We start from the raw sequence: 24,770 nt of genomic DNA, 5'->3' as shown, positions 1-24,770 counted from the left end.
AGTTGATGACCAAAGTTGGTTCTCTGTGATTGAAACATGATAAAAATTTTGATCCCAGCAACGCCACAAATGACCAAATCCTAATATATCACACTCTTACGTCTCCACCCATTGTAGAATACATTGTCGAACAAAGCACTAGTACCATAGAAGCCAGTATCCATGTCCTCTATAACTCTCATAGTAAAGCATTATGATATCAACCAGCAGGTGTCAGGCTTTCAATACAGAAAACTTGTGCCTGTTTACTAAATTGGTATACATTTAGTGTCTTCGATGATATAAACTCCATTGTTTGCTTGATTAGCTCATACTCATGCAACCTCTCAAGGAAGAACCCATTGTCCAGGGAAGAGCTGCATCAACGTCTTTCCCATGATCCAGTCCATGTCAGAACTTGACAAGGATGCTTGTTTTGCAATAATTGTCACAGCTTCTTTGGCTTCTTTGTATCCACATTCAAGAACCACAAATGGGAAGTCACTGCAGCAGACATGAGAAGCACCCAATCCATATTTCGATCATGTCATATAAAAGTTTTCTTTTGGTGTAACGAAATAAAGTTTACCTGCCCCACATGACACGATTTGCCCCAAAATTGGATACAACTTGAGATAGGAGAGGCGTTAGGTCCTGATAGGGGAAACCAGTTCTTGATATCCTGAATAGAGCACTGAATTTCACATATACCTGCTTGTTTCAAAACTCTTCCCTCAGACTCATATGATATGTGAGCAAATCTAGAAACTAAGGTTTCTCAATTTCTTCACCTGTGGGAATCTAGAGAGCTCCATGAGTTGAGAATAAGTATCCTTAGCCTCACCATTTCTGCAGGTTGATGAAACCCTGAATATATTAGTAATATGTTCTTTATGAACAGCATGAGACTGTATAATTTCTCAGAACAGCAGAGAAGAGCTCACTCTGGTACTTTGCAGAATCCAGCGTGATCTAGTAAAACAGTTGTATTTGGGAACTCTGTGCACAGTTCCTCAATCTCTGCTATGTGCAGATCCAGACCCTGAATAGAGTAAACCAAAAACTTCAAAAGACAGATCTTCGCGTAAACCACACAACTTTGGGGCACACAAAGGTCAAAGTTACTACCAGACCTTCATGCACATGAAGCCAACAGGCACACCAAGCTCCCCTGCCTTGGAGAACATAGCTTTTCCAACAGCATTTGTCATCTGTGTTGTAAAAAAGAGTTTAATAGAAACTTGATTCAAAGTCACTGGAATCATTAGAGAGTTGGTACCTTCTGACCCGACGGCCACAAATAGGGATTGAACCGAACAGCGCGATAGTTACTCTACAACAGCAGACTAAAAACTCAGAGCAATGTGATGCATATATCTGTTACTTTTTAAGATACTTTGAGAAAGAGCTGAAGGAAAGACCTCTAGAACAAGACTCTCAAGCTCCTTAATTCCACTGCCATCTTCTGCAGGATTTGCAAGGCAGCATCCGACAAACTTCGACGGGTACTTCTTCAGAACACTGTCAATGAGAAAACAAAATCATCATGAAAAAGAAGCTGACATCACAAACAAACAAACAAACAAACAAACAAAGGTCTACTGTGATTGGAGAATCAGTAAAAAAAACTCTTGATTTTATTTTTCACAGAGAACCAAGAACAATCTTCAACCCCAACAATGCATTATTGCATGCCATGGTCATCTAACGACAAAAAAAAGGCAGCGAGACAGATCCACCATAAGTAAAACGAAATGAGAGAAGCATATTGATTCACAAGTTTTGGAACTACAATATGATCAATTCAGGAATAAAGGAAAAAGGAAGAGACCTTGTAACTAAAGAGTGATCAAACTTGTGATTGATGGGTTGCACAATAAGAGCTCCATCTACTCTTGCATCTCCCATGTTCTAAGTCAACAAAACAGAGGAATGGCGTCAAAGATGATACCTTTCCCAGAATTTCTTAAAACCCATGAGAGTATGAGTTGAGCTGAGCTTAGAACCTTGAGCAAGAACTCGACATCACCAGTCAATGTAGGTTCTTGGCCTGGAAAATAAGGATAAGTCACGGCCTGAAACATACATATTTGATGATCCATCAGATTAGTGATTCAGTAGAATGGATTCGAGTTAAGAAAGTGGGAGAGCACGACCTCTTGAGGAGAAGCCCAGATGTGGAGATGGGAATCGATGACTCTGGAAGTAGACGACGTCGTTTCAGGGTCGGACCCAACAGTAGCTGCCATTTTCACCGTTCTAAAGGATGATGTCTCGTTGCCGATTGATTTGCTTGCTGGGAACCGTAGGGAAGAGGTTAGAGGGTGACCGTAGAATGCTAAAGGAATCGTTAATCTCAGAGTCGCAGCTGCTGCCATATCCTCGAAGATATTATACTTCATGTGATTCACACGTATTTTAATATGGTTAATTAAGTAAATAGCTGAAATATGAAATTTAACTTTTGTACAGCGGTATTTTTAGTAATTACTACTCCGTCTCCGTCTGTTTCTTAATATTACATATTCTAAAAATGATCTATTTTTCATATTTTCAAGACATATTTTATTAACTAATTTCAAATTTCAAAAAACTTAATTGCATTTACTAAATTTTTGTTGGCTTAAAATTATGGAACAAATATAAACACAAAAAATTATACAAATTTAATATGTTTTATTAAAATATGTGAAAAAGTTAGAATATGTAACATTAAGAAACTGAAGGAGTAGTATTTATTTTTATCTACAACTTTTTTTTGTCGACTATCTACAACTTTTATATAGTGTAGCTTGGATAATTTTTTTTTTTTGGCCAAAGCTTGGATAAATATATAAATGAATAGTAGCTCAAACTTATATAGACAAATAATTGTAGGGCGAATTACAAATATTCCAAAACCGGTACAATGAATGAATGAAAAGTGCTTGCTTATGTATCAGTTTGCTTTCGTTATTTTGAGCATCAGATGTTTCAGTTTGCATTTTCTAATTTTTAAGCTTCACATTATTATTACTTTTTATAATTACATGATAATGTCAAATATCAACCGCCTCTTCAACGAGTTCAGATTCCTAAACGAACAAGGATTAATCCCAATATATATATGGAGATTAGAAAACATTATTTAGCACATACATCAACATAACCCGTTGCCTTGTTGATCAAGAAGACTCAACAAAAAAAAAACCTACCTCACGTTATACTCTTTTAGATTCCCTCTGAAACCATGGCGGGTGGATACGGACCTCCGATCTATCCTCCTGCACAAACCTACCACAGCCATGGCCGACGCCGCGGCGGCGAAGTAGGTTGCAGCATCTGTCGCTGCTTCTTAAACTGCCTCGGTTGCTGCGGCGGTTGCATCTTAAGCATCGTCTGCAACATCCTCATCGGTATAGCTGTTTGCCTCGGAGTCGTCGCTTTGATCCTCTGGTTCATACTCCGACCCAACGTCGTGAAGTTCCAAGTCACGGAAGCTAATTTAACGAGATTCGATCTCAAACCACAGAGCAATAGACTACATTACAACCTCTCGTTGAGTTTCTCGGTTCGTAACCCTAATCAACGTCTCGGGATACATTACGATCGGTTAGAGGCGAGGGGTTATTACGGTGACCAGCGTTTCGCTGAGGTGGATATGAAGTCGTTTTATCAGGGACGTAAGAGTACGACGGAGTTTGGGACGGAGTTGAACGGAGAGAGTTTGGTTTTGCTGGGTTCCGGTGGCCGGAAGGATCTCAGGGAGGATAGGAAGTCTGGGGTTTACAGGATCGACGTGAAGCTGAGGTTTAAGATCAGGTTTAAGTTTGGGTTTTTGAACTCGTGGGCTTTTAAGCCCAAGATTAAGTGTCATCTCAAGGTTCCTTTGAGTTCCTCTGGGTCTGCCGGAGGGTTGCAGTTTCATCCTACCAAGTGCCACGTGGACCTCTAAAACAATTTCACAATTTGTTTTTCTACTTGTTTTTTTTCTTCATTTGCTTGTTTTTTTTTCCTTTTGCTATTACTAATCAACTTTTTATTTTGTCGATAAAATTACTTTTACTTGCTTTGATAGTTTGATTTGTATTTATTTGGCTTTGTCCTTTGCTTACTTCATATGTATCAAGATATCTCAAACAGTCTTGGGTTAGTATCTTGGTTTTATATCTTCCAACGAGTACTTCCTTGATTTCATTGTTTTCCTTTTATAGTCCTTGTTATATTCACTAGAAAGTAGAAACATTGTCAGTACTTAGACACATTGTATTGGGAAATTATCTCAGACTTTCCAAACCATAAGTTGAAAACGTCTATCATCATGTGAACTACTATGTCATTGGTGTTAGCTCAGACAAACCAACTCCAAAAGGAATCTTTTTAGAAGTTAGTCAAAAGAAACATCAATGTCATTTGTATCAGGTTGATGCGATATCCTGGATAAAGTTACTAATTACATATTTAATATCTATAAGAAAGCGAATCCTATGACAAAGTAGACTCTATGTACAAACTTATGGTTTAAGTTATTAACTCCACTTTGAAAAAGCCGAACTCGAAAACTCTCTCTCTCTAAAAAAATTAATTACTCCTCTTTCTCTCTAAACTTAATTCGAAAACCCTAGGTGTACCCTGCTCCGGCGGCCGCCTCCGCAGTCCTTTTGCGGTCGCCGGAGCCCCTTTCTCCTTTACAAGCTTTTCCCTTCTGTATCTCTTGTGTCTCTTCGTACCTTTCTTTCTGTGCGGCGGAGGTGAAACTCGTTGGGTTCTTTTTTGTTTCAGATCCGGCGGTACCGGCATAGATCTAGGGCTCTTGCGGCTTGATGGTGTTGCTAGAGGACGGTTTCTGCCTCTTGCCGTGATTTTTCTCCAGTTTACTATGGTGTCTCTGTTCGGTGATTTTGCGGATCTCGGCGAGTTTTCTCGAGTAGGTGGTGCGTGAAGCGTCGGGAGGCTTTCTAAGTCTCAGATCCGGGTTGTAACCAACACGGGTCACTTTCCTAGGCTATGTTCCACCGGTGGTCTTCGGTGGTAGCGCGTGAAGTCGTCAACGGATGGGTTTTACCCTTTCTGCGGTGGTTCCGGTGGCAGCGCATGACAGTGAGTTGCTTGTAGTCACGTCTGTCGGGATGTGTGCTGGTGGTCGCTCGCCTCAGAGTTGTGGGTTCCGACGAGGTGGCGTTCTCCGTCGCCTACTGTCTCCTTTGGGTTTTTTTTTCCAGCGATCTTCTCTCTGCGGGTGAGGCGATGTGGTTGGTGTGAAGGAAGCTCATTTCCAGTTAGGCAATCAGTCTTATCTCTCTCTCGCTTGAGGTTGCTCCGGAGGTGGTGGTGCTATCCGGTCCGCTTGCTCTATATAGGCTCTCGGTTCAATGGGTGTATACGGTCCCGGTGACAAGGTTAGGAGGCGGCAATCTCCGAGTCTTTAACCGCACGACGGCATCGTCGGGTGGCCCTGCTATCTCGTGCCGCCGGAGTATGTCGACTTTGAGTTGGTTTGTAAGTCAGTGTTTGTAATTCTTGGAGTGGTTTGTGTTCGTCGGTTTCTCGGAAGCTGTAGGTAACGCTGCAATCAAGGTTTGAGCCGCCTTTCTCTCGGTGCTCGTGGCAACCGTTTTGTCTGTCAGGTCCTTTCCTTCTCCCTGGTTCGAACCCGCTTCGTTGGCTACTGACTTCTTTCTTTCAACTATGGATCCTTGCTTAGAGTGTTAGTATTGCTGTAAATTGCCTTGTTGTGTTTAGTTTCAATTATGCATCTCTGCTACTAGTTTTCTTTGTAATATCTGTCAAAAACTTGAAAATTGGTATAATAATTTAACATTTTACAAAAAAAAAAAAAAAAAACTCCACTTAGAAGAAAGAACAAATAATAAGAGGAAACTCCATCACCAAGATAAAAGAAAAGGTTAAAGGTAATTAACCAAATGAGCCGATAGTGAACTGCCACGTATACAGGCAGAGCGTCACGGACCACGGTGATGATGTGGTGGGCTTAAAGTGACAGTCGTCATTATGACAGACCGCGTGGCATCACTATTTTCGTTTCTCACCAAATGCCTCTTTTTCTGATCAGTTAATCAAAATGTTCATCAAGTGGACCCTTATGATAACGTTGATATGTCGAAACCGTAGACAAAGTTTTATACTTGGCATTAGGCTTTACGTTCGACTAGGCCTGGGCATTTTACCCGGACCCGAAGACCCGACCCGAAACCGATTCGAAAAAACCCGGTTCGGGTAGGAACCGACCCGATCAAATTACCCTATCGGGTCTTGTTGTAGAGGACCCGCGGGTCTTGGACCCGACCCGACCCAAACCCGAAACCCGATGGATACCCGAATTAATAATGTAAATTAAATAAAATGCATCGAGGGGGAATTGAAAACGGGTTATTTGTCTAGAGAACATGGGGGTCAACCACTATGAGACAACGAATTGTTGTTGTATTTCGCATAGTTTAGTATATATACACATTTTAATATAATAAAAACACAAATTTTGAATATTTTCGGATATATAAATATTTTCAGATATTTTTTTTGTATTTTTAGGTCTTTTTAGATCGAACCCGAACCGAACCCGACCCGAAACTGAACCGAATCCGAACCGATAAATTCTAATTATCCGAATGGGTCTAACTATCTAAGACCCGACCCGACCCGGACCCGGCACGACCCGAACCGACCCGGAACCGAAAATTTGAAATTACCCGATCGGGTCCTAAACTCTTAGACCCGAAAGATCCGGACCCGAAAGGACCCGACCCGAATCCGACCCGACGACCCGAATGCCCAGGCCTACGTTCGACTCCTTCACTTGATTTGGATTTTAGTTCAGCAATAATGTGATCGGTTTGGATATATCTTCAACAGACGTTGGTGATTACTTATCTTCAAGAATCTAAGATTTCGTTTCAGTATGATTGGTTATGATTTTAGAGAATATGAGTTAAAGATTTTTTTTTTTATTAACCGTTTTGAACTTTAGATTTATAATCTCTCACAGATTTTAAGCTAATTTTGAAATTTCGGTAACCAATCATGTTCTCTTATTACTAGGTTATCAACATTTTGGATTTTTTATTTTTAAAGTAACAAACGTGACCAAAGCTTAAGCTATAAAATTTGATACATAGATAATGTCCATGGATAATGTGAGAAAATACTACTATTTATACTATTATTGTTGTTCAGAGGAGATTGGTAGCTCTAACTCCGATGTATTAAGCACGAGGCTCTGTACGGTCCAACACTCCAGCTGGATAGCATAACTACTCCTAGGCACACTCTAACCTACGCCTCCCATACACAGCGCACGCTAGCATGACGGTTATTCCATCGCCGGCCGGTTTTACTGTTAACCGGCGACGCCAATTTCGAATTATATAACAGAAACACGATTCGCGATTTTTGAGTTTGAACGAACGAATCAACATGCAAGTGACGAAGATAATTATTCTACAGGAAGACGATGAAGCAAAAAAAAATCTAGAAGTCGGCTATTTTCCGGTGAGAAGTTCGGCGACGGGGAAGCGATTCCGACGTCTCTTTTAAGTTCCTTATGCTACTACGGATAGCCAGAGCGTCGGCATTGATCATCAACCTCGAGATTTCGCCATCTTCGTCGGATTCTAATGGAGGAAACAACAATCAGTGAGATACATTTCAAGTACGAGAGATTGGAAACGAATCTGCAATGTCCATACCTAGATGCTTTGAACGACGCATGAATCCGTTAAACTGAGCTAAATCTGAGATCATTTTAAAAACCGATCAGAAAACAATTAAACACATTGAAGATCGTCGGATTACAATTGGTGAACGAACCTGACTGCGACGGAGCGTGAGAAGAGAGGTAGAGGATGATGAAACAGATAAGAGTGAGGACGGGGATGAAGTGAACAAGCTTCTCTCCGTTCTGATGCGTCGACGATTGCAGCGATAACCGTCGCGGCTTAAAGTCCTTGAGCTCGTCATCGTCGTAATCTGCAGCGGACGATGAGGAGAAAGAGGTGGAGAGGAGAGTGACTCCTTGTGCTTTAAGTCATCGTGATCATAGGTGTCGTCCTTCCGTCCTCCGTAGCTATGAAGCTTCGAAGCTGATGAGTCTATCGAAAGCCTCTGCATCGCGCCGAGAGAGAGAGAGAGAGAGAAATGAATGATACAAGAGAGATAAGTGTAGGAGAGAGAGAAACTAACCAAATAAATAAAAAATGCATATGATTATCGAAATTAATTAGGGAATAATTACTGTGATAATATTGTATTATTTCTTTCTAACTCTAACTAACGCGGAGTTGTCGTATCTGCTACTGATTTAGGGTATGACTGGTTTTCCCGCTACCACCCGCAAACGCAGCTTTTGCGGTTAGTAGCGGTTGCTGGCGTTTTGCAACAATCGCTCAAACCGCTCTAAACCGCTCCAAATCGCTCCAAATCGCTTTGAACCTCATAAATTCAAAAGCTGGTTCCAGCTAGCGTTTGCGGTTGCGGGCGTTTGCGGGAGGATAAATTTTTTTTTTTTCCAAAATAATATAAATACAAAAATAAAAAAAATCAATAAAAAAATTAAAGTGAAATTATAAAAATGCTAAAATATATCAATTAAATTTTAATTAATATTATAAAACTTTAAAATAAAAATATTTTCTATATTTTAAAAAAATTTAAACTATAACTTTCTAAATATAAATTTTATATTTATTATAATATTATTATTTTTGATATTTTTATAATTGTATAAAATGTAAATATTATTAATTTATTATTTAACGGCTGCTGCATTTGGTAGTTAACCAGTCATAAGTATTCCGCAAACGCACAAATTTCTAACCGCAGAACCAGTCGTACAAATCTCTTAAAACCGCTAGAAACCGCAACCATCCGCATCCGCAAACTCCCGCAACCGCAACCGCAACCGCTGCGGTTAAACTAGTCAGGCCCTTAGGGTATGACTGATTTTCCCGCTACCACCCGCAAACGCAGCTTTTGCGGTTGGTAGCGGTTGCTGGCGTTTTGCAACAATCGCTCAAACCGCTCTAAACCGCTCCAAATCGCTCCAAATCGCTCTGAACCTCATAAATTCAAAAGCTGGTTCCAGCTAGCATTTGCGGTTGCGGGCGTTTGCGGGAGGATAAAAAAAAATTATTTTTTTTCCAAAACAATATAAATACAAAAATAAAAAAATTCAATAAAAAAATTAAACTGAAATTATAAAAATGCTAAAATATATCAATTAAATTTTAATTAATATTATAAAACTTTAAAATAAAATTATTTTCTATATTTTTAAAAAATTTAAACTATAACTTTCTAAATATAAATTTTATATTTATTATAATATTATTATTTTTGATATTTTTATAATTGTATAAAATGTAAATATTGTTAATTTATTATTTAACTGCTGCTGCATTTGGTAGTTAACCAGTCATAAGTATCCCGCAAACGCACAAATTTCTAACCGCATAACCAGTCGTACAAATCTCTTAAAACCGCTAGAAACCGCAACCACCCGCATCCGCAAACTCCCGCAACCGCAACCGCAACCGCTGCGGTTAAACCAGTCAGGCCCTTACTCTGAAACAAATATTAAAGTTTGAAGTATATTAGAAAATTTTAAATAACTCGATCAATAATTTTTATTTATCGTGATACAAATCAAACAGAAAATCTTAATTATCCTTATCCAAATACTTTTCGATGGTTATCCAAATTGTTTTTGATAATCCGGGCCTAAAATGGTAAAGAACAAGGCATGTTACAGGGTTACAAAAGCCCATCTTAGACAAGCCCATTAAAACTTATATCTTGTCAAGCAAGGAAAATGGACGGTGAGGATTACATGATCAAACAACCCGGCACTATAAACAAGAAAGACGATCTGTGGTTCCGACGGAAAGAGACTGGAGTTTCTGGCTGCTATCAGAGGAATGTTATAAAGGTATATTCGAATAAGTAGAGGAAGAAGAAAGTCTCTAGGAAGCAATGGTGTTGTGGGAGTTAGCTCTGGGAACAGCCTACTTCTTGGGACTCAGGCGGAGTTACCGTCTCGCATTGAAGACCCAGCGTCGGATTGTTAGTCCTAATCATCCAAGGATTCGACAATTTCTCCATAGGTAATGTTTCTTACCAAAAGATTCGTCCTTCTTGTTGGTGTTTTCTTTCCAGAGGATTTCACGATTCCCGGTTTAGGAGTCGGTTTAGTAGTTGATTTGATTCTGGTGTTCAGAACCGGTTCGGATCTAGTTAAACGATTGTTGATTAATAGGACTTGTGTTTTTCTTTATGCAGGAGGACTCATCAAATATTTGATGTGGCACTTAGGGTCCACAAGACCATACAGCAAAGAGACATGGAGTTTGGTCGGAGCCTTGGAAACTGGATTCTCCGAGGGCTCGACCGTATGAAGCCATCAGCTCAGGTTCTACGGCCAAAACAAATAGAGCCAAGCGTAGGCAAGGCTGCGAAGAGGCTATTAGATTCAACGCGTCTCAAAACGCATGTCAGCGCGAAGACTCCTCAGAGTAGTGAAGTCGGTAGGAGCTTGTTCTTGTCCTTGAGGAACTTGAGGCCCAAGTTTTCGCCGACTATCTCGATGATGATGAAGATCAAGCCGCCGAGACCCGTTGGAAGTACCACTCAGTACAGGCCTTATAGTGATTCCAGTCTTGTGAAACCTATTAACGCTAGAGGCGGGTTTGATAGTTTTATCAGGAAGGACATTTTGCAATGGATGAGGCAGAGATGAAGTCGCCAAAATTCACCAAAGCTTTTCAGAACGTTCCAACTGGTTCTCATGTTATAAGTAGCTGACGGATACCAAGAGCAATAAAATAGAAACACTCTTTGAACTAAAAAACAAGCACAAACTAAAAATAAATATCCGAACCGATCCGATATGCATAAATATACCTGAACATCCATATCTACTCTACTTTTTTCGTTCATTCCTTCAACTTTCTCTCTTTACTAATCTTGTGACGAGCAAGTGAGTACAAGATTACAACTTGAGAGTATTTAAGGGAAACCAAACTGGTCCAATGATTTGCATTCAGCATTATTATGATGATGTCTCTCTAGTGAGTATTGTTTTTACAAGAAGCCTGCTTTGCTATATATACCTCGTCAAACATTTCAGAGCTCAAGCAGAGAGCTTCCTTCTCTAGCAAGCACGAAAAGCCCACCGTCTCCTCTCGAAATCCTGAGATCCTTGTCGAGATAAGTGGTCAATAGCCAAGAGCTGCCACGGTTCCCTGGAAACGGAAGCTTGAGAGGTGGCTGACCAGAGATTGCCCTTGAAATGTTAGCTGCCACATCTTGTAAAGGGTTCAAAGACTGCTTCAGGAACGAAAGGTTAATCTCCTGCCCAAAGACACCCACGCTCTCTGGGAGATCCACACTTGACTTGATCTCTGGTGGTTTCAGCGTACCTTCTTTGAAAGAAACCTAACATTACGACAAACAGAATGATGAATATGACAATTACTCAACAAATTTGTGATTAAAAATGTGAATGTTTTTCAAGTTACCTCAATTCTTGAAGGGGTTCGAACTTCAAAAGAAGCAGTAGCACTGAAGGAGAAGTCTGCAAAGGGGCTGGAGAGAGTAGTGGAGTTGTCTATAGAGAGACTCTTTGTGTCTATAGACTGACTTATACTCTTCACCTTCAACAAAGGTGTCGAACCCGCAGCTAGTAGAGGAAGCAACTCAGAGAAGGCAGTGTACCTGTTTCATTAACCCCACAAAGATATACAAACCAACAGTGGCTTCAATCAAAGATTCAACAATGTCTCATTCTCATTCAGAAACTATCTCAAATCTATTCACAGTAATAATCATTTGGCTTCAGTCAAAGATTCAAGGCCTTGTTCGTTTATTTGTTGTAACTTGCAACAACAACAACAGGACAGCAAAAAACGAACAACATGCAAACTGTGATCTGGTCGCCCGACACAAAAACGAACAACAATCTTGCAACTGGTCCCAAATTGAAGCAACAAGTTAACGAACATGACCTAATGTCTCAATCTCATGCACAAAACTAACTCAAATCTGTTTCAGACACAATCTACGGTTTCTACTACAACAAAACAAAAACCAATAGATTCAGTTAAACTTACAGCAAAACCCAATTGCCGTCGAGGAGCTCCGGATTCTCAACCGGAGCCTGAGTGGGATTGAGAGCTTCCAACTGATTCACGATCTCCAAAACCTCCGCGCGGATTTCAGATCCAGCTTGGAACCCTAGTTCAGTTCCGTACACCGTATCAGCCAAACACCTCTTCAGCTCCCAAGTCTTGTCGACTCCTTCATCACCACCACCTTCTCTCTCCTCCCACTCGTCCTCGTTCGTCGGAGGATCCGATTCCGCGAACCGGGTCACGGACTCCTCGGGTACGGATTCGGATTTCTCGCCCCATTCGTCTGAAACCGCGGACGAGGCGTTATCCGGGGGAGATTCCGGTTCAGCCGGTTGCTCGCCCCATTCGTCTGTGATGGAATACCCACCTTCCGGTTCGGAGTCTGATTCGGAGGGCAGAGAAGATCGGATTTTGGAAAACCGGAGAGGTCTGGGAGGACGGTGGTGGGTTAGTGAGAAAGAGAGAGCATTGGGCTTTAGGGAGATAGAAGGAGAGAAGGTCTTGCTCGGATTTGCGAGGAAAGGACGAGAGGTGGTGGTGGTGGTGAAGAGCGTAGCCATGGATGATCGATCTCTGTGTTCTTTCTTCTGAAGAAGATTACGTAAGTCTCAGAAGTCACACGATATTTAGATGACCCCACTGACAAATACGGTAATTTAATTTATTTTTCTTTTTCTTTTTCGAACTATACGGTAATTTAAATAAAATAAATAATTATACGGCTTGTGAAAAGCTTCTTGGTACCTTGACTCCTTCGTCCACTAGTATTATCATTTCTCGTGGTTCTAAAAATTAGAGTGTGACTGAATGGTCATTTTGGAGTAAATATTCTAGAGTAAAATTGTTTTACTCTATTTTCTGCTTAATATTTACCAATCAGGTTGAAAAGTATCTTAGCTGAATATAGCTGAAAGTGGTGGAAATTATTTCACTAGCTTTGAGTGGAGTAAACATTTACTCTCGTTTCCTTTTTCTGTTCATTCTCTTTCTTCCATGTTTTGTTTTCTTAATTACGCTGACAATTTACCAATCACACCCTTAGTCTAGGAAGCAACTTGGTTTTATCCGATTTTTTTTTTTAACAAAATCTGATTTATACCAAAGTATACGATTCAAATTGGTTTAAATTATTTTAAATCGGTTTAAAACAGTTTAAATTGATCTAAATATGCTAAATTAAGCAGAACTTTATTATAAATACTTTTTAATATTTAATTTTGATAATTCATCACAATAATTTTATAATTAAAATTAAAAAATAAAACATGTCATATAAATATATAAAATAAATCAACAATTTTCTAATGTTTAGGTCTCGCCTAAACCCCTAATAATTCGTCTAGTTGCTAGTCCTCTATAAAGCGTCTAGTTACCGTCTAGCGGTTTTCAGAACGGTGGTTATTCTTGATAGAAAAGTTTGAACCAAACCAACCCAAAAGAAAAACCAATTAAATTGGCTCAAAATCTATACATTTTACCATTTTGGTTTTTTTTTTTAGATATGTGGATCTTGGTTTGGGTATCCAAAACCCAATTGAATATCAAATATCTAAAACTTTTAAATTAATTTTTCCTTTTTTTATATATATTTCAAATACATTTTTAGTATTTCATATATTTTTAAGTTTTAAATTCCGGTTCTCTGTTAAAACTTTATATTCTTCATTTTTTTCGAATATTCATATGTATAAGTATATTTTGGAAAAATGGTCAGCTTTTTTAATTTTTGAATCTATAAATATAAAGACAAATTGTGTTTCTTTACAAAAACGATTGTGGATTATGAATCGCTTTATGATGATTTAGGCTTGTATTGTGTATGAAATATTGTCAAGGAAAGCGAATTAGTTCGTATAATATATTCGGATAGAAACCAATAGAACCAACTGCAATACTCCCATAACAACAAGGAAAGAAAACAACTTCACTTGTTAGTCATGCCTAAAAGGAGCCAAATTTACGTCAAACTGATTATAAATTGGAATGTATTGCGTGGATGTATCATGCTAAGTTAGATGAGTTTACAAAATAAAACTAACTGATAATAAATAGATTAATATATTTTCAGTTATATTAAATAAGTCCCTATCCAGTTTCATATGTGTATATTTTATCTCTAATATTTACAAATATTTATACAATTGAAAAGTTGAGATGACAATATAATCATCTGGACGAAGAAATGAATGCGTTGTGAATGTTATTGAAACATGAAACATCACACGTCAAGATATGAATATGAGATGAACATTTTGTATATTTGCAGTTCCTTGCAAGTTATTAATCTAAAGATGGAGTATATCATTGTGCCGTCTCAGATTTAGCTAGGTATTTTTAGTTTGTAGCGTTGAAGATGTCATGATCCATGTGGTTCGTTCAGGTAGAAAAAGGAACAGAAAATATATCTTCCACCGAATTTGGTTCTCACTTGATGGATCTCAAATGATGATGGCTGCATAACTTTACACTACAAAAATAATGTTTGGCAAGAGCTAGTTTAACTACCTTAATAATCTAGCTATTATTTGTTTTAATAAATATCAAAAGGTTTGAGATCAAAACTCCTAGTCACTAGACCCATACCACATTATATAATATTAGTTTCGTTAAAATAAATATTCGAAACATAGAATTCTCACATAATTACTAGAATCCTTTCTAATTGAGATAACGATCTTTAATGATAACTAGATTTTGACCCGCGCTTTTAAAGCGCGGGATTATTTTTTGGTTGGAAATAATAATGTAATAATTTATAAACTGGATATCCATTCTTGTTAAACTTGTGTACATTATTTATTTTAATTTTTTGTGTGTTAAATTTTTGGATTTTGAAGAAAACTATATTTTGTGATTAGACATTAATTTCTTATTCAATATTTTAAAATATATGAAAAATAATCATGAGAAGTGTAATTTTTAGCTTTGTTAAGTGTTAATTTTTGACCCCAAACTCGCGGTCGAACCGATAAACCCGGTAATCTACGGTGAAATCGATAAACCCGATTACTCGTATATAATTCGGTTCAGATTTAATGAACAAACCCGTTAATTAAAAACTCGATAAAACTTGGTAAAAACCGAAAAACTCGTCATTAACCTGTGATTCAACACGTGTTGACCCGGTAAAACCCCCAAAAAAATCTAAAAATATTTCTAAAAAGCTAAAAAGACTTCTCATATATTTTGAATATTATAGAAAATTAAATAAATTATTTGTAAAACGTTAGAAATGGATTTGATATTAATCTTCATTATTATCCACCGATCTGTTATTATAGAATTTTCGATAAATAAGAATGAGTAATATTTCCTTTATGTGATCCGATCATCCGAATGTATATAGAAAATAGAAGTTTTTGAACAAACTAATATTTATTGTATAAAATGAATATAGGAAAATGAAGATATTATATATATATATATATATTTTTTTTTTTTTTTTGTAAAGTAACAACTTTAAGAATTTGCTTGATCGAGGGTCAAATGGATCATATATTAGTTGGCAACCCTGATTATGATATATATTAGTTGCTATATACAATATAACCTCTATAAGTTAATATTCAATAAATTAATAATCTCTATAAATTAATAAATTTTGCTGGTCCCAACTTGGGTCGGTTCAAAATTTGATACAAATCGATAAAATAATAATATAATAATTTTTAAGTAAATCCTATGTAAATATAAAGTCCCTTTAAAAATATAAATTAATAATTTATGTGTATACATATTTTATATAAGTAAGAACTTATTATTATATTGTTTATTTTATGTTCACAATGGAATTATCTTTATATTTTCTTAACACTTAATATTTTTGGTGAAATTTAGTAATATTATATCTAAAACCACATTTAAGTTATATACAATATGTGTTCAAAAAAAAGTTATACAATATATATTATATACACAATATAATATAATAAATTAATATAAATGTCAAATTTTTAAAAAATAACAATTAATGTCTTTACACTAAAATCAAATATTATTCTTATCTTATAAATATACCTTAAAATAAAAAAATCTAAATAAAGAACCTTCCGTAAATTAATATTTCTATAAATTAATAAAATTTTAAATTCTCAACATTATTAATGAATAGAGGTTCTACTGTATTCGGTTAGATTTACAAACCGAATTTTTGTTTTCACAGCATATATAGGAAATAGAAGATTTGGAACAAACTAAACATAAACTAAACATAACTGAATAAAAAAAAATATGAAACAAAGGATATTATAGATATTTTTGTTCAAAAAATAAATTCTTGGAATAGTTTTATAGATAGTTTTGTTCAAAAAGAAAAGGTTTTATAGATAGCTAAGTTTTGGAATATTTGTTAACATGGTTAATATTTTTTTAGTCTAAAAAGGGATTGGGTAGCTATCTTTTTATTATAGATCGATATGTTGTTTAAATTAATTATTATATTTAATAAATAAAACCAAATCGTGGAATAATTTTATAGATAAGTTATTTTGTAATATTTGTTAACATGGTTTATATTTGGAGTCTAAGTAGGGACTGGGTAGTTATAGATTCATATTTTGTTTTGATTACAAAAAAAAAGATCCATATATTGTTCAAATTATTTATTGATATTTTATTATGTCTATAAAAAGGAATAAAGTTTTGCAATATCCTATCATAATGTAAAAATAACAATACGATGTAAGATAACTATTTAGTAAAATATATGGTAGGTGATCGGAATATTTTTCTGGGTTTAGTGTCTCATTATGCTTTCCCGTGCTTGGTAGATAATGGTAAAAGTACATATTTGTTCGATCCAGAACATCTTATGGGAAGAAATAATTTTTAGTTCATGAACGTTAGTTTTCAATTTATGTCTACTAAATTATTCGTATATTCTATGATTGGATCAAGTTGTTGAATATTGAATGTCGAAAATCACCATCAGCCCCACAGTTAAACCAAAGAACTGATTATCAAAGTATCTTGAACCCTGTGAATAGAAACCTCAAGCAAAACTCCGTAAAAGTACCTTTGAGTAATGGAGGAGGAAGTTTATCGCGGAACTATGCGAACCTTCTTGAAACCTCCTTTGATTTACCAGAACACGACCTCAAGCAAAACGTCATCTTCATCTTCGTTAAACACTCAGAAATGCTCGGTCAAAAAAAAATATGCCTCATCACCTTTATAGTATATTAGAAATCATCCTTGAAAATTGAAATCTAAATCTGCCGTGATCTCTTGTAACAGATTGCTAAACTCATGGATAGCTTTTAGTTATGCCAAATTAACGTGTTCCTTTATTAATATTGGTATAAATAAAAAGAATTAGGAAAATACTAAATTTAATTAAAAGCATATGTTTAGATAAAGTGAGTGGCAGTATATTGTAATTATTTTCAAAACAGGAGGGCACCTCAAAAAAGGGTCTTCTGTTTTAATAGTATTGATGGTTATATTTTCCCTAGCAAACAATCCACAAAGTACAAATATAAACTGAAATTTACATTATATTCGAAACTTAACAAACAGATAATATGAATTACAAGATATCCAGGTGGTGGAGCACAGAGAAGACTCTACTGAGCTTAATGGTCAGAAGGTATCCAAACGAAAGGCTCCTATGAATGTTGGAGAACATTCTTCAAAATCTTCAAACCCCCCCCAACCTACGGTGGCTTCCGATTTGAAGCCGCTGCCATCCCAATGAGCATCATGAGCTGGAACTGTCAAGGAGCTGGTAGCGACGAGACAGTTCACCGCCTCCGTGAAATGAGGAAGGATCATTTCCCGGATTTTTTATTTTTGATGGAAACAAAACAAAAGCGAAGGTACATGGTGGGGTTACAAAAAGATTTTGGTTACGATGAGTTACTTACTGTTGAACCTGCTGGTCTTAGTGGGGGTTTGGCAGTCTTTTGGAAGAATAGTTTTAATGTTGAAGTGTTGGAGGCAGACAAAAGGATCATTGATTTGAAGGTGGGGATGGGGTCATTGGTTTTTTTCCTATCCTGCATATATGGTGATCCGGTTCGAGCTCGTAGGAGTGTAGTGTGGGACAGGCTAGCTGATATTGGTATGATCAGGAATGAGCCATGGGTACTGGTAGGTGATTTCAATGAGTTACTTCGATCAACAGAGAAGGTGGGGGGCTCGGCAAGACATGAGTCAACGTTTTGGGATTTCCGAAACATGGTGGAGAACTGTAAGATCAAGGAAATCAAAAGTTCTGGTAATTCTCTATCATGGGCAGGGAAGAGAGACCAAGTTTGGATTCAATGTCGTTTGGATCGCAGCTTTGGTAATGATGAATGGTTTCAGTTATTTCCTAGAGCACACATGGAATACTTGGAAATGCTTGCCTCAGATCATCGTCCAATCTTGGTCAGGTTCGCGCTTGAGGAAAGAGACATGGGGCGTGGTCGTTTCATCTTTGATAAAAGGCTTGCAAAGCAGAAAGGGGTTGAAGAGATAGTCAAACTGGGATGGGGAGTGGATTCTGTGGAGAGTGATATACCGTTACTGGAAAGGATTAACAGATGCCGTCGCGAGCTGGCTAAATGGAAAAGAGTAACTAGCATAAGTGCAAAGAGCAGAATTAAAAGAATAAAGGAGGCGCTGGAGAAGGAGATTGCAAAGATTTTACCTGATTGGCAAAGGCTCAAGATGCTCAAACGAGACCTCAGTAAAGCGTATCGTGATGAAGAATCCTTTTGGAGGCAACGGAGTAGAGTTCGGTGGCTTAGACTTGGTGATGGAAACACAAAATACTTTCACCTATGTGCTAAAGGAAGGAAGAACCGGAATAACATACTCCTTCTTAAGGACACTCAGGGCGTAGAACATTTTTCAGAAGGATCGAAGGGGAGTATCGCTGTGGACTATTTCAGAGATATTTTTACAAGCTCGAACCCTTGGGACCTTGAAAGCTTGTTTGAAGGATTCCAGAGTAGAATCTCTCCTGCAATGAACAATATGCTAACGGCTCCGGTATTGGCAGAGGAGGTTAAGGTCGCAGCTTTCTCTATCAAGGAAGATAGTGCACCGGGAGCAGATGGATTAACAGGTACTTTCTACAAACGATTTTGGTCTATTGTGGGTCCAAACACGGTTAGAGAGGTGCAGAGCTTCTTCCATACGGCTGTTCTTCCTGCTGGATGGAACCATACGCAGATATGCCTACTTCCCAAAGTATCTAACCCTTCGATGATGACTGAGTTACGACCTATTAGCTTATGCTCGGTGCACTATAAAATCATCTCTAAGATTCTCTGTGGCAGACTGAAGACGATACTGCCAGAGATTGTATCTGATACTCAAGGTGCATTTGTCAATGGACGTCTCATCACTGACAATATCCTAGTAGCCCACGAGATGGTGCATGCTTTGAGGACAAAGGAAGGGATTGATAGCAATTATATGGCTATCAAGACAGATATGTCCAAGGCTTACGACCGGGTAGAATGGTGCTTCGTGGAGTCTCTACTGGAGAAGATGGGGTTTGATAGGAAATGGGTGACATGGATTATGTCCTGCATCAGCTCGGTGACATACTCTGTGCTCTTAAACGGCAGACAACACGGTTTCATAAAGCCAGAGAGAGGGATTCGTCAAGGGGACCCCCTATCTCCATTCCTTTTTATTCTGTGTGCGGAGGCTTTGGTGAATACTCTCAATCAAGCTGAGGCATCTGGGAAGCTGAATGGCGTGAGACTGTCCAGGGAAGGACCGGCTGTGCACCATCTGCTTTTCGCTGATGATAGTTTGCTGCTCTGCAAAGCATCTATCGAAGAAGGAGAGGAAATTGTAAAGAGACTGAAGTTGTATGGTGATGCGTCGGGTCAAATGATTAACACTGCTAAATCATCAATCATCTTTGGCTCTAAAGTTCCTCAGCAGACGCGAGATGAGATGAAAGCAGTGCTGGGTATAGCTATAGAAGGGGGTGAAGGATCCTATCTAGGACTACCAGAATGTTTCAGCGGTTCTAAGGTTAAGCTTCTAAACTTCATCCAGGAGAAGGTGCAGAAAAGACTTAGAGGTGGAGGCTCCAAGATTTTATCTCAAAGTGGTAAAGAGATCATTCTTAAATCTGTGGGAATGGCGTTACCGGTCTTTGCGATGAGCTGCTTTAGGTTACCTAAAGATCTGTGTGCAAAACTAACGAGCATCATGACTGAGTTTTGGTGGGGAGGCACAGCAGGAAAGAAGAAAATCTCATGGGTTGCTTGGCAAAGGTTATGTAGGCCTAAAGAACTAGGTGGAATGGGCTTCAAGGACATAGCTTGGTTTAATCAAGCCTTGCTATGCAAGCAAGCCTGGAGAATATGGTCTAATCCTCAGTCCTTGCTGGCCAGAGTCATGAAAAGCAGATATTTCAGACAGGGAGACTTCTTGGACTGTCCTATAGGCAGTAGACCATCGTATGCGTGGAGAAGCATAGTACATGGACGTGAGCTATTAGTGCAAGGGATCTTGAAGCGTATTGGGAATGGGAGAGAGACGCATGTTTGGTATGATAACTGGCTTCTCCTACCCACACCTAGGCCTCCGAGATATAGAACGGATGAAGTAGACCTTACGCTCACTGTACACGATCTTATTGACTCGAGACATGGAACTTGGGATGCCCAGAAGATCCGACATCTTTTTGTTGAGGAAGATGCTACTGCGATTTTGGGAATGAAGTTAAATCTTCAGAGGGAAGATACAATGGTCTGGGCTTTTAGCAAGAACGGAATGTATGATTCCCAAAGCGGCTATAAACTACTGAATCTCATACAGACAATTGAGAGACCAATGACAGCTTCGAATCTACCTCCTGTTGAGAGAAACTTGTGGTCTAATCTATGGAAGGTGAAAACGCTACCTAAGGTTAGGCACTTCATGTGGCGTGCTTTGGCTGGAGCCCTAGCGGTCTCGGAACGACTGGCCTCTCGAGGTATCAATGTTGAAACTACTTGTAAGGTATGTCAATCTCAACCGGAAACCATCTGTCATGTTCTTTTTCACTGCCCGGTTGCGAAAGAGGTATGGAGATTATCAGGCTTTCCTAGCCCAGCAGCGGGTTTCTCAACCAACTCAGTCTTTCTCAATTTCACCACCTGCTCGAAAGTTGCAAGAAACGTCATTTACCTGAGAAGACTAGATTGGTATTCCCGTGGGTTCTCTGGCAATTATGGAAATCTAGGAACCGCTGCGTGTTCGAACATGTAGTTTTTGGAGCTAAGGAAGTATGGGAGAGAATCCAAGTAGAGGCAGAAGCTTGGAGAGCGGCTAACGTGACGGACAAGGAAGATAGGGATCAAGATGCAGCTGGTGATTCTACATCAACGTGGCAAAAACCGTGCCCAAGCTTTGTTAAATGTAACATTGGGTCGTCTTGGGTTGATGGAAACCAGAATTGTGGGGTTGCTTGGTTGACAAGGAATCATGCTGGAGCAGCCTTAGCCCATAGCCGTCGCTCATATTCTCATGTCTCATCATCCTTAGAGGGTGAGCTACTGGGTTTTTATTGGGCAGCTGAAAGCATCTCGACGATGAGATATGAAAAGGTGGTGTTTGAGTCCACCTCGTACTTAGCGGGCGAAGCAATTTTAAAGCCTGGAAACTTCCCTCAATGGCTCAGTTTGATAGAAGCTATAAGAGAGAAATTGTCCCTACTCAGGTTGTGGTCCATTTCATATGTTAACAGAGGGGCGAACAGATGTGCAGATGCAATTGCTCTCAGTGTCACTAGAGATCAACGCTACGCGTCCTACATAGCTACGGACTGCCCTGGGTGGTTACTGCCCATTGTACGTGAGGATGAGAGTGGGATATTCAGTGCGCATTAGTTGGGGTTGCGGCGGTGCGAATTCATGACAGGCTTGAGATACTTCCTTCGCAACTGCGAGTTCTACGGGAGTGGAGTGCTGTTATTTGATTTATGTTGTTCGTTTTTTATTTTGAGTGTGGGGCCCTGTTGGTATCTTCCGCACTCTGTTTTTTTTCTCGTATCTTTCTTCTTCTCTTTTTGTTCAAACCATCACGTTATAGTCACAAAGTGTTAAAAAAAAAAAAAAACTATTGCTAAGAGCACATCTCTTAGAACATGCTACGATATCGTCTCTCATAAACATTTTGTGTTGACAACGGTTTTTGCAGTAATTGCACGATGGTCGAGAAATATTGCTTTTCCAAAGAATTTGGAGCTTGATACCATTTTCTTTTAAAAATTGACCATGCTTCAGATACGGGTCATCACCAAATAAACATTCAACATGAACGGTGATGCAACATTCATCGCACCAATAGATCACATTTGTGTTTGTATTTCTCAAATCATGTTCACACACCTCACACCAACTTTTGTCACATATTTCTTCTTCCCACAGAACTCTGAGAAAATGTTTATCATGCTTATACCTTACCTTATATGGTAAGGTAGTGCATTTAATGCATATAATAAAATTGCAGATGATGCAATTTAATTGCTTCTCACATTTTATTTGGCATACATGACATACGGGCTGTTCTTCAGAGTTTAAAGCTAAGTACAAGGGATGTTCATGACCTTGGTAATCAACCGGTTCAGATATTGAAGCACACCGTATATCCAGATCGAAGTCACATTCCTTTAAATGACACCCATAGATAAACCCACCACATAAACGATCACATGCATCGCACGTGAAGCCAACATATTCATATGGATTCACATGCCTCAGTGTAAGTGGATGAGGATGTAACGCATGTTGTAATTTGCGGCGAGATTGTGCGCATGTTTCATGGAGGATGAAGCCACACTCGATACAAGAATAAATATTACCTTCAAAGATAGGTAGAACACAAGCTTGACAAAACTTATTCTCATCATAAAGTATACTTTCCTGGAGGTAGAGATGATGGTCATGAAGAAAATGAAGTATCACTCCTTCAGATATCACATCAAATGATTCAACACCTAGTGTTATATCATCTTCTTCTGGTACACCTTCCAGATCTTCTCCATCACACACATCCTTCCCTAGAGCACATATTGAATGGACAACATAATCACAACACTTGTCACAACTATAAGCACCATAATCGATCTCAATATTTTGGCGACAAACTCCACATAACCATTCTCCGGAAGGGAGTGAAGATTTGTAAGAGATACGATGGCGGTGACGTGATATTTGGATGATGCGAGGAAAATACATACAATCTTTATGAGCTACAAAGTTGCATGTGACACATATATATGTGGGATACATTTTTCTCAACAAGCCACAAACGTTGCAAGTTAAGGAAGTTTGTCTAGGAAAAAAAGTGAGAGGATGATCATGCCTTTTTGGTAGGTCTATAACAAAGGGTATGGGTTTCATGACACATACTGAATGCATGAAAACTCGACAAATGTCACAATAATATAGTAGACGGCTTATTGTTCTTCCACAGACTAAACATTCGATGATGCGAGCACTTGGACAATAAAAGCAAAGTTGGAGAGAATGCTGAAGGTGATAAGGAGATTTTATTTTAAGTGGAGACTGAACACATTCTCTGTGATACTTTCCATTACAGTAATCACAAAGATAATAATCGGTGCCAGAATTTAAACCTTTGCATATGTCACACCCACCATCTATTTCAAAGTCTTTATTGTTGCACCAAAACAAAGGGAGTAATGAATGGTAAAGATCATGATCTATTGTAGAGAAGAGATACTCTGGAGAAGAAAAGATTGGAGAAAATGTGGATCTATCAGGTGACTCATTAAGTGCAACACGACATCGTGTAACTGGACATACGAAAAGAGATTGAGATGTGTGGTTGTTGATGATTGTTTCATTGGAGGAGGATAAGCTTTGAATTTGGGGTATGGGATGGTATTTTGAATGGTGATATTCAAAATATAGTTTACCATCTTTTTCTATTCGATGGAATTCACCAGCTACATCCATGGATACTCTCTCAGTTTTATCTTTCTATATATATTGTTTTTTTTTTAAGAAAAAAGTTGAACTTTTTGAGTTATTTGGATTTTGGTATACAAAACTAAAATTATGCACAAGTCTCTACAATATATAAGTTTTGAGTCATGAAATCTCTTTCAACTTCTAATTGTTGGATCCTTAACTTGAGACGACAAATAATTAATTATTCTTTTCTTTGTTGTTTTTATGATAGTATTCTTTTACTCACAAATAGAAAATAATATTTTGTGAATGTGTTCTTTGCACATGGTTTTTGTCCTCCATGAAATTATTCTTCAAATTTTTATTTTTGCTATTACTAATCGAGCACGTCGATCAATTAGCAACCAGAACATAAATCGAGATCTCAGCTGTTTTTAGCTCTATAGTTTAGTTCTTATTAAGATTTCAGCTTAGCTGATGTTTTATTAATAAAAAAACAGCTTTCGAGAATACGTATGAGAATCTGAATCACACGTGTACGTTTAATTTATAGATCCTTAACGTCAAACGGAAATGGATTTTCTTTTTCTTTGTTAATGTTTAGGAGGTTGCATGTGCGTGTTGCATAGTTTTATTCTGTAGCACATATCAAAGTAGTATTCGTTGGTTTCATGCGAAGAAGATGGCTTCTGAATGTAGATGAAGAATAAGCTAAGAAGAAGCTGAGTCGAAACAAGCAAGAGAGGGAGATTGGATATTCAAACGCAGTCGTGGTTGTTAAGCTCCAAGGCTGGGAGAC

General features: G+C 38.2%; 6 protein-coding genes across 6 annotated transcripts; 2 read left to right on the top strand and 4 right to left on the bottom strand.

The window, feature by feature from the left end:
* Nucleotides 1–70: 70 nt before the first annotated feature.
* Nucleotides 71–2,396, bottom strand: LOC125609312 (4-sulfomuconolactone hydrolase-like). Its single transcript, XM_048780614.1, has 10 exons — nucleotides 2,136–2,396; nucleotides 1,986–2,054; nucleotides 1,811–1,890; nucleotides 1,401–1,500; nucleotides 1,259–1,312; nucleotides 1,113–1,190; nucleotides 924–1,021; nucleotides 771–828; nucleotides 569–690; nucleotides 71–483 (listed from the first exon to the last, which is right to left on the bottom strand). The coding sequence occupies exons 1-10, from the start codon at nucleotides 2,379–2,381 to the stop codon at nucleotides 327–329; spliced, it is 1,062 nt and encodes a 353-aa protein (XP_048636571.1). The 5' UTR covers nucleotides 2,382–2,396; the 3' UTR covers nucleotides 71–326.
* A 755-nt stretch (nucleotides 2,397–3,151) lies between these two features.
* On the top strand, nucleotides 3,152–5,818 carry LOC111205086 (NDR1/HIN1-like protein 3). Its single transcript, XM_022700453.2, has one exon. The coding sequence runs from the start codon at nucleotides 3,209–3,211 to the stop codon at nucleotides 3,911–3,913; it is 705 nt and encodes a 234-aa protein (XP_022556174.2). The 5' UTR covers nucleotides 3,152–3,208; the 3' UTR covers nucleotides 3,914–5,818.
* A 1,232-nt stretch (nucleotides 5,819–7,050) lies between these two features.
* Nucleotides 7,051–8,150, bottom strand: LOC111205059. Its single transcript, XM_022700402.2, is given in 4 exon segments — nucleotides 7,051–7,589; nucleotides 7,665–7,709; nucleotides 7,786–7,966; nucleotides 7,969–8,150. Coding segments are annotated over 4 exon segments (486 nt in total). The 5' UTR covers nucleotides 8,086–8,150; the 3' UTR covers nucleotides 7,051–7,446.
* A 1,679-nt stretch (nucleotides 8,151–9,829) lies between these two features.
* LOC111199682 lies at nucleotides 9,830–10,907 on the top strand. The gene is made up of 2 exons (XM_022689776.2): nucleotides 9,830–10,076; nucleotides 10,252–10,907. Exons 1-2 carry the CDS (start codon nucleotides 9,946–9,948, stop codon nucleotides 10,706–10,708), a joined length of 588 nt encoding a protein of 195 aa, XP_022545497.1. The 5' UTR covers nucleotides 9,830–9,945; the 3' UTR covers nucleotides 10,709–10,907.
* Nucleotides 10,908–10,993: 86 nt separating this feature from the next.
* LOC111199681 (plastid lipid-associated protein 3, chloroplastic) lies at nucleotides 10,994–12,735 on the bottom strand. Its single transcript, XM_022689775.2, has 3 exons — nucleotides 12,081–12,735; nucleotides 11,490–11,685; nucleotides 10,994–11,406 (listed from the first exon to the last, which is right to left on the bottom strand). The coding sequence occupies exons 1-3, from the start codon at nucleotides 12,659–12,661 to the stop codon at nucleotides 11,095–11,097; spliced, it is 1,089 nt and encodes a 362-aa protein (XP_022545496.1). The 5' UTR covers nucleotides 12,662–12,735; the 3' UTR covers nucleotides 10,994–11,094.
* A 9,053-nt stretch (nucleotides 12,736–21,788) lies between these two features.
* On the bottom strand, nucleotides 21,789–24,567 carry LOC125609310. Its single transcript, XM_048780611.1, has one exon. It carries the CDS (start codon nucleotides 24,014–24,016, stop codon nucleotides 22,106–22,108), a length of 1,911 nt encoding a protein of 636 aa, XP_048636568.1. The 5' UTR covers nucleotides 24,017–24,567; the 3' UTR covers nucleotides 21,789–22,105.
* Nucleotides 24,568–24,770: the final 203 nt, after the last annotated feature.

The sequence above is a fragment of the Brassica napus genome, chromosome A5, assembly GCF_020379485.1.
Source record: "Brassica napus cultivar Da-Ae chromosome A5, Da-Ae, whole genome shotgun sequence".
Lineage (NCBI taxonomy): Eukaryota > Viridiplantae > Streptophyta > Magnoliopsida > Brassicales > Brassicaceae > Brassica > Brassica napus.
The sequence above is the reverse complement of the archived record's forward strand: the minus strand, read 5'-3'. Positions and strand labels throughout refer to the sequence as shown.

Bases quoted from the DNA above. Each gene is read 5' to 3' on its own strand.
- LOC111199682 (XM_022689776.2), top strand. From the start codon at position 9,946: ATGGTGTTGTGGGAGTTAGCTCTGGGAACAGCCTACTTCTTGGGACTC. The intron at 10,077-10,251 runs GTAATGTTTCTT...TTCTTTATGCAG, and splicing joins ATTCGACAATTTCTCCATAG to GAGGACTCATCAAATATTTG.
- LOC125609310 (XM_048780611.1), bottom strand. From the start codon at position 24,016: ATGGATGTAGCTGGTGAATTCCATCGAATAGAAAAAGATGGTAAACTA.
- LOC111199681 (XM_022689775.2), bottom strand. From the start codon at position 12,661: ATGGCTACGCTCTTCACCACCACCACCACCTCTCGTCCTTTCCTCGCA. The intron at 11,686-12,080 runs GTAAGTTTAACT...TTAATGAAACAG, and splicing joins GACGGCAATTGGGTTTTGCT to GTACACTGCCTTCTCTGAGT. The intron at 11,407-11,489 runs GTAACTTGAAAA...TCGTAATGTTAG, and splicing joins GAACCCCTTCAAGAATTGAG to GTTTCTTTCAAAGAAGGTAC.
- LOC111205086 (XM_022700453.2), top strand. From the start codon at position 3,209: ATGGCGGGTGGATACGGACCTCCGATCTATCCTCCTGCACAAACCTAC.
- LOC125609312 (XM_048780614.1), bottom strand. From the start codon at position 2,381: ATGAAGTATAATATCTTCGAGGATATGGCAGCAGCTGCGACTCTGAGA. The intron at 1,313-1,400 runs GTCTTTCCTTCA...CTGCTGTTGTAG, and splicing joins TTGAGAGTCTTGTTCTAGAG to AGTAACTATCGCGCTGTTCG. The intron at 1,191-1,258 runs GTACCAACTCTC...TTTACAACACAG, and splicing joins TGTGGCCGTCGGGTCAGAAG to ATGACAAATGCTGTTGGAAA.